At 36.5% G+C, this 8,429-nt stretch overlaps 1 protein-coding gene across 3 annotated transcripts; it reads left to right on the top strand.

Annotated features, from left to right (window-relative positions):
• Positions 1-601: 601 nt before the first annotated feature.
• LOC149414096 (uncharacterized) lies at positions 602-6,945 on the top strand. Of its 3 annotated transcripts, XM_089644067.1 has the most exons (8): positions 602-742; positions 2,865-3,019; positions 3,358-3,510; positions 3,602-3,707; positions 5,174-5,312; positions 5,758-5,952; positions 6,135-6,384; positions 6,809-6,945. In XM_089644067.1, exons 2-8 carry the CDS (start codon positions 2,902-2,904, stop codon positions 6,817-6,819), a joined length of 972 nt encoding a protein of 323 aa, XP_089500193.1. In that variant the 5' UTR covers positions 602-742; positions 2,865-2,901; the 3' UTR covers positions 6,820-6,945. The 3 variants fall into 3 exon arrangements, with proteins under 3 accessions (XP_089500193.1, XP_089500195.1, XP_089500194.1); XM_089644069.1 differs by lacking the exons at positions 602-742; positions 6,809-6,945 and adding an exon at positions 2,229-2,342 and having other exon boundaries at positions 6,135-6,423; XM_089644068.1 differs by lacking the exons at positions 602-742; positions 6,809-6,945 and adding an exon at positions 2,365-2,491 and having other exon boundaries at positions 6,135-6,423.
• Positions 6,946-8,429: the final 1,484 nt, after the last annotated feature.

Genomic DNA, 8,429 nt, shown 5'->3' with positions numbered 1-8,429 from the left:
CGTGGAGCAATGAAGAGTGGGCAGAAAAAAGATTCGATGCCATATTAAATAGAAACCCTGGCTACGATAAATTACGGAGCATTAGTGAAAATTTAAATGTTACCATCAATTCAACACAACTCTATAAATTTGCTCCGCTTACATCTGTCGATGTTGAACGATCATTTTCTATATATAAGTGGATTTTTGAAATTTTGAATTTATAATTTATCACCAGAAAATATGGAACGGATTCTTATACTGTATTATAAAAATAATGTTGACATCAAAATGAATTGATCCTGCATCGTGTACAATGTACATTCTGTTCGAATTCACAACAGGTAAGCATTAAATAAAGATATTATTAATAAGAGGCGTGAAAGTTATTTCTAATAGGCTTCTCCGAGAAAACTTTTCAATGTTGACAACATACTTGACTCCTGGCATACTAAAACTGGAAAGCGGTCTATAAATAAGTGTTTCATAAGTAGGTAATTATTTTTCCCTTGAGTACAGCACTGGTAAAGCCACCGCGATTCCGGATCCTATTTATGACATATTATGCATTTGGAACATGGCAACTGATTGATTTATTTATAATGGCAATCCTGAACCTAACCTAAATATTATTGTTGACGGCGCTAAATTTACCGCCAAATCAATCGTTTCATCTTTCATGCAGTTCCAAACTTTAATATTCAATATATTCTACATAATATCGGTATATCTGTGATAATATCCTAGCTTCTGACATATATTGGTAAGTTGATCGCTTTTCTACACGACTACACTAATCACACTGTTAATTTTGGTTGCGTCTTCGGTTGTTATTCCAAATCAAAGAGCGACCGTTCTTTAATTTGGACTCAGGAATGTTCAAATGCTCCAACTTCCACGCCAATCGTCTTTGTCTTTTAGGAATATATTCGGTTTATGGGTGAAATTCCTAAAAATTAAAACTAGTTATTTTTATACTAACTTTGGGCCGGGGAATCCGAATCTGAAAGAATTAGGTGGCGGCAAGCAATATTAACTGAATTACACGACTTTAAAATTTCGACGCACAAAAAATTTAACTGGCCATTTTGAACGCTTTCTGACAATAAAACTAGTTATCTTTATACTAACTTTGGGACGGGGAATCCGAATCCGAAAGAATTAGGTTGGGGCAAGCAATATAAACTGAAATATACGACTTAAAAATTTTAGATGCAAACAATATACAACGGCATTGCCGATGCGTTTTTTTGACAGTAAATCCATAGAAAAATAACCAAAGATATATAAAATTAAGTGTTGCTAGTAAGCAATAATATCAATAACGTAAAATAACATGTTTATAATTTCAGTAATATTTCATATTCAAACAGTTAGATTTAGGTTTATTATCACGAAAGGTGAGTTTTTATGTCGGGGGAGACGAAAAAATATGCATTTTATATTTTAATTTTGCTAACATTATTTCAATTACGTAAGTATTTACGTATTTCAGTTTTCAAGTAGTTTAGCGGCTACGCTAGGTTTGTGTAACATGGTTTGTGATAGAAAAGAAAGTGCCCCCTTCGTAGCGCCTACTCGCGTCAAGGCAAGAAAACATCCCAGTTTTCAAGTAGTTTAGCGGCTACGCTAGGTTTGTGTAACATGGTTTGTGATAGAAAAAAAAGTGCCCCCTTCGTAGCGCCTACTCGCGTCAAGGCAGGAAAACATCCCAGTTTTCAAGTAGTTTAGCGGCTACGCTAGGTTTGTGTAACATGGTTTGTGATAGAAAAGAAAGTGCCCCCTTCTTAGCGCCTACTCGCGTCAAGGCAAGAAAACATCCCAGTTTTCAAGTAGTTTAGCGGCTACGCTAGGTTTGTGTAACATGGTTTGTGATAGAAAGGAAAGTGCCCCCTTCGTAGCGCCTACTCGCGTCAAGGCAAGAAAACATCCCAGTTTTCAAGTAGTTTAGCGGCTACGCTAGGTTTGTGTAACATGGTTTGTGATACAAAAGTGAATAAAATGTATCTGAATACTTTACGTAAATGAAATAATGTTAGCAAAATTAAAATATAAAATGCATATATTTTCGTCTCCCCCGAAATAAAAACTCACCTTTCGTGATAATAAACCTAAATCTAACTGTTTGAATATGAAATATTACTGAAATTATAAACATGTTATTTTACGTTATTGATATTATTGCTTACTAGCAACACTTAATTTTATATATCTTTGGTTATTTTTCTATGGATTTACTGTCAAAAAAACGCATCGGCAATTCCGTTGTATATTGTTTGCATCTAAAATTTTTAAGCCGTATATTTCAGTTTATATTGCTTGCCCCAACCTAATTCTTTCGGATTCGGATTCCCCGTCCCAAAGTTAGTATAAAGATAACTAGTTTTATTGTCAGAAAGCGTTCAAAATGGCCAGTTAAATTTTTTGTGCGTCGAAATTTTAAAGTCGTGTAATTCAGTTAATATTGCTTGCCGCCACCTAATTCTTCCAGATTCGGATTCCCCGGCCCAAAGTTAGTATAAAAATAACTAGTTTTAATTTTTAGGAATTTCACCCATAAACCGAAGCTTACCCGTCTTTTACGCCAGTGGTACTCCCAAGGGAATCTATTTGAAGTAAAGTTGCCCCGAGTGATTTTTTCACAAAAACGGCCCTTTTACAAATTATCCTGTTATTGTTTTTGAAAATATTGTTGAAAGTTCGGCATGCCAATTCTACGTATAATTTTGGATTCGTATTTCGAAGGTATGGCAACGGTACTGTAATCGGACGATACAGTCACATTTATGTCCTAATTTCCAAATATTTGTTATTTCTTATTGTTTTGACAGCATGTTATAACCTAAACAAAATTAGAGTTCCTTTTTAATACTGTTGTGTTTCAGGTTTATTGTTTTGGGCTTGAAACAATTACAATAACTCATGGAACCAGGACCGCAAGAAGTGGATAGAGATGCAATGCCGTACACAGAGACAGATTTCAACCTCCCGGATGCGAAGAAGAAACGTTTGCAGTATGCAGAAAGTACTCCAACAGCCAGTAAGACACATTGCATATTATGTAAAACATTAAGATGTTATATTCAGATGTTCGGAATCCATTTTGAAATGTTGCACAGTAGGACATGCCGTACACTACGTTACTTAGCGAGGAGTTTGTGCCGAGATAGAGATGTGTGGCAGTTTTTCCTCTCTGCCTCTGCTGAGAAATGGCGTGATGGTTAGTTAGTTAAACATTGTTTCATTGTACAAGACCTATAGTGATGGCTGGTACTGCAATTCTTTTTCCATGTACCGGTAAAGACAATTACATTGCATCTGACGATTTGTGCCATCGGCACATTATTATTGTGATAAAGTTTATATTTTGTTTTCCAGCTAGCATTAATGTGGAGACTGTTACCACCAGGGCTGAACCAGGACATCAAGATGAAGATGGAGGCGGAATTCCTTATTCGGAAATTGACATAGACATTCTGGATGTTAAAAAGGAATGCTTAGAACGCTCTGAAGCAATTACCGAGGCAGCAGGTAAAACCGACTTTTGTTTGATAAAATTAACGTTTCTCCTCATTTTTGAGATTTTATGAATTTACTGTACTTAATCCATTATATTTTTCAGACTTATTGACAAACCAGAAGACGCATCTTCGGGAAAAACGATTCTCTTGTAACAACTCCCGCTCTTGTAAGCAGGGCTGGTTCCAGGACATTTCGCCCCCTGTGAAGTAAGTTTCCAATTAATGTAGTTGAATAATATTGTAGTAATTTTAAAGTATTTTAGAGGTGGGTCTACACCTCGAAACATTGAACAGTTGATAGCGGGTCACATGCTCCATCTCGTTCCAGCAGCAACGTACAAACGAGACAGCGTGTAATACATTATCTGTTAAAACGTTTAGCAGTGTGATAAGTGGTTACGTGTGATTCCATTTTTCCATTACATATCATCACTAAAGATTTGCCAGTGCTGCTGAAGGTTGAGGCAGCAATTGGATTAAGTTCCTCCGGGATGGTAAATTCGTAAGTTAAAATATCTTGTTTTTAATTAAATTGGTATTTGGTGATGACTGAACATGTCCACTGAGTCAGCATTAGTACCCGGAGCAATTAGGAATACATTATGTTTACGGTATATGGCAGTAGACCCAGAATTGGCGCACTCAAATAAACCCTCACTTTTAGTACTACCATTACGTAGTGGAATCCAAAAGCTTGTCAATGCATTGTCATTGTAGTTCAACAATAGCTGGAAAGCGCACATTACTTATGACTTGTTCATGTTTTCAGTTGGTTGTTGGTCATTCACTGACCCATAAGGGTTGGGAAATGGAAGGTTAGGTACATTTATAAATTAAACAATCTCTTCTTGCTATACAAATGTCTCATATATTGCAATAAATGAATCCACGCTACTAGAAAAAGCTTTATTCTCTTTGTGGATGGATTTGGCAGTTAATTTACTGATTTTAAATCTATTTTTGCTGTCATGTCTCTCTAAACTATCGACCAATGAAAATACATGCAGTTTTGTTAGGTTTTGATGAGCAAATATTAAATATTCAGTACTCGACGTAAAATGTCTTACGAGGTTGAATTTTCAGGAAATTAAAAAAAGAAAAAACTGTTTTGTTAATGAAGGTTTTTTGAATCTAAACTCTTAACTGTAACCTTTGATAAAACTACAGAAAAAAACATCATCCACATAAAGATTCAGCATTAAAAAACTAGGCAGAAAGTTACAAGTTTTACATAAATAATAGAATAGTTTACAGTTTATAGGAACATAGTATGTATAATTGATCATAACAGTAAGTAGCAACACCAATAAACCGGAGTGACCAATCACAGGCATCCGGAACGTTGGTGTTGGCAGCTCTCTATGCCGTGAAGGAGCGCATCTAGTGGAGTATCCTTGTTCATCAGAGCGTTTGGAGTGGGAGTCGTAACCCTCGGCAACAGAGACTCGAAGATGTGGGCAACATGAAAGCAAACCAAAGAAAGATTAAAAAGTACACATAAAAGGCATTATTATTGATATTGGTCTGCGAAGCTAATGAACGATGACCAATAAACAAGAATCATAAATCATAAAGAAAATAGTTCCCACAGAGCAAAACTAGCAATTAACAGAATATAGAGAGAATTTAATATTATTTAACGTGACATACATATTTGTATTCTATTTTGAAAGGTTTGATTGCAATGGTCCTGCCGTCCAAGATGATCAACAGGCATCCACCAGCCGGGAGGAAGTAGAGCAGCCGACTCTGGAATCAGTGGAGCCTGCGGAATGGTGTCTCAACTGCTCCCAACTGCCCAGAGTCAGTGCGGTAAGACTGCGGCATCTCCAATTGGGGTGTGTTGTGAAACTGAAGGTATTAGGGAAGGAAGGGGAAGATGGGTAAGTACTTGGGTATTCAAATCTGGTCACCAAGCATGGCTAAAACCATTTCATTCCATGTTTCAATTCTTTAATGGTGGTGTTACAACAGGGTGATACTGAGAGTATCTTCCACTCTGTAATGTACTGCAAATATACTATTTATTATTATTGAACAGGCGACCTCCGGATTGCTAGTCGTGAGCCTTACCGCTCGGCCATCAATAACTTGAAATAACTAATCTGCAAAATATTTTAATTTCTTCATTTTCCCATAGATACTTGTGTAAAATGTTATTTTATTACACGGTCTTTTGAAAGGTTTACACATTATTTGTTTTTAAATTACTTGTGGCTGGTTATAAAACTTGACATTCTTCTTATATTTTGTTCAGGATGAAAATCCAGTGATGCCAGTGGTATCAACTGTTCGACCCGTAGTTCCAAGGAAGGCATTCAAGAGGCGACTGTGCTTGGGAAAATCAACAAAGGACTCGCTCTTTAGTGACCTGCAAAATGTTGCTACCACCCAACTTGCGACGGAAAGAGTGTTATTAGAGACCCAGACTGAAAACTTTCAAATGCAAAAGGTATAAAAACAGTTTATTATAAACAAGTTCTGCTTTGTAATTATTATTATGCGTTACAGCTGTTTCGCCCTCTGAAGGCATTATCAAACTGTTTTTATACATTAGATAACAAATTATTGAATATATAAAATAAATAAAAATTGAAATGGAGTTCTACAAAATTAACTAATAACAATAAACAGGTCCAGTCTCTTTTGCAATGCGACCTCCTGAGTATGCAGACTGCCCACTTGAAACTCCAACTGGAAATGCTCGATGCGGCGAGGGTCTCAAAAGAAGCCCAATCGGATATACAACTGCAAATCCTTAGTGATGCCAGGAAGCAGAAGGTCGCAGAGGCAGCCCGAGCAGAAATCCGATGGGAAATCCAACTGGATATATTGAAGTTAGAGAGGAGAGCTCAGGAGGCAATTACAAAGAAATTAGAAAGTGGTAATTGTTAATATTATAATGCTTGTACATACATATTATTTGCAATAACGTCTCTATTTAAATGGGCCATGTTGTTCCCTGCATTGTTCCTGAATGCCACATTGTTGGGTTCATCACCAACACCGTGGATCCAATCTTGTGGATATTCCTCCCCACGATTGATGCATATGTTGTGAAGAACTCCACATGCAACTATAACTGCCATCGTGGTGTCGATGTTTAGTCGTAGGCCATTGGATAAGACCGGAAATCGTCTTTTCCACAATCCATATTGTTTTTCTACCACGTTCCTTGTTTTTATATGTTTTGTGTTGTAGTTGTTCTGGTTGGGTGTTTCCGGATTTCGATATGGTGTCAGCAGATATGTCTAAAATATGAAATAAAACATACATTTGTAATAATGTTATACTGTTTTCTTTTGCAGAATGTCCTTAAAATCAAGTAAATCCACGTTCGGCTGGAGCACTCGAGAATGGTGCACGCGCTAAGTATTCCCGCACTAAAGGATTTTTTTCTTGTTTTTTTTATTATTTCCTATATTTTCATAATGTGCGTATATATGTATGTCACAATTTTCTTAAGTTATTTTCAGTTGTTTCCAATATTCTCATAATGTGCATATATATGTATGTCACAGTAAACAATATTAAATTCTCCCTATATTCTATTAATTGCTAGTTTTGCTTTGTGGGAACTATTTTCTTTATGATTTATGATTCTTGTTTATTGGTCATCGTTCATTAGCTTCGCAGACCAATATCAATAATAATGCCTTTTATGTGTACTTTTTAATCTTTCTTTGGTTTGCTTTCATGTTGCCCACATCTTCGAGTCTCTGTTGCCGAGGGTTACGACTCCCACTCCAAACGCTCTGATGAACAAGGATACTCCACTAGATGCGCTCCTTCACGGCATAGAGAGCTGAACGTTCCGGATGCCTGTGATTGGTCACTCCGGTTTATTGGTGTATTACTATGTTCCTATAAACTGTAAACTATTCTATTATTTATGTAAAACTTGTAACTTTCTGCCTAGTTTTTTAATGCTGAATCTTTATGTGGATGATGTTTTTTTCTGTAGTTTTATCAAAGGTTACAGTTAAGAGTTTAGATTCAAAAAACCTTCATTAACAAAACAGTTTTTTCTTTGTTTTTTTTTTTTTTAATTTCCTGAAAGTTCAACCTCGTAACACATTTTACGTCGAGTACTGAATATTTAATATTTGCTCATCAAAACCTAACAAAACTGCATGTATTTTCATTGGCCGACAGTTTAGAGAGACATGACAGCAAAAATAGATTTAAAATCAGTAAATTAACTGCCAAATCCATCCACAAAGAGAATAAAGCTTTTTCTAGTAGCGTGGATTCATTTATTGCAATATATGAGACATTTGTATAGCAAGAAGAGATTGTTTAATTTATAAATGTACCTAACCTTCCATTTCCCAACCCTTATGGGTCAGTGAATGACCAACAACCAACTGAAAACATGACAAATGACTCTCCGAATAAGCTAATGGGAGAAGAGTTTGGAACGTTAAGAGAGTTAGAGCGAAGCATGTCAGTCCACCATTAATGGAATATCTCCTACGAGTGCTCCATTTGGGTACTGCCCTGTCTCGAACATTGCTCTCGCTCGGCAGCCTTGAAAGAGTCATGTGTAGATCCTGGCCATCTTGCTACAATGTCTCTTATTCTCATTCTGGCATCTGAAATGGTAGCCCTTCCTATTTCTGAACGTTTCAGCTTCTGGTCCACCTTTCGGACAAATCAGATGGTCAACACAATACTTAATTGGTACAGTACCATGCAGACAAAACTAAAACACATGCTTGTCTGGCACTTTCGTGGAACTCCCTTTTTACTACTTCCACCTCTTCCCCTATTGCTAATTTAATGTGGACAGGCCTTAAACTTGCCAAGGCACGAGAAACATTTTTTACGATTTTGCTGGTCGTAGATGGGGAAATTTTAAAAAAGTCTCCATTTGTTATGTGGAAACTTCTAGTTGCGTAGAAACGCAAAGCAACAAGCAATTGATTG

The sequence above is a fragment of the Hesperophylax consimilis genome, chromosome 20, assembly GCF_061612785.1.
Source record: "Hesperophylax consimilis isolate HC1 chromosome 20, BYU_Hcon_1.0, whole genome shotgun sequence".
In the NCBI taxonomy this organism is placed as follows: Eukaryota; Metazoa; Arthropoda; class Insecta; order Trichoptera; family Limnephilidae; genus Hesperophylax; species Hesperophylax consimilis.
The sequence above is the reverse complement of the archived record's forward strand: the minus strand, read 5'-3'. Positions and strand labels throughout refer to the sequence as shown.

Coding starts and splice junctions, on each gene's coding strand:
- LOC149414096 (XM_089644067.1), top strand. CDS start 2,902: ATGGAACCAGGACCGCAAGAAGTGGATAGAGATGCAATGCCGTACACA. Junction 3,020..3,357: donor AGAAAGTACTCCAACAGCCA/GTAAGACACATT, acceptor TTTGTTTTCCAG/CTAGCATTAATGTGGAGACT. Junction 5,313..5,757: donor AACTGCCCAGAGTCAGTGCG/GTAAGACTGCGG, acceptor TATTTTGTTCAG/GATGAAAATCCAGTGATGCC.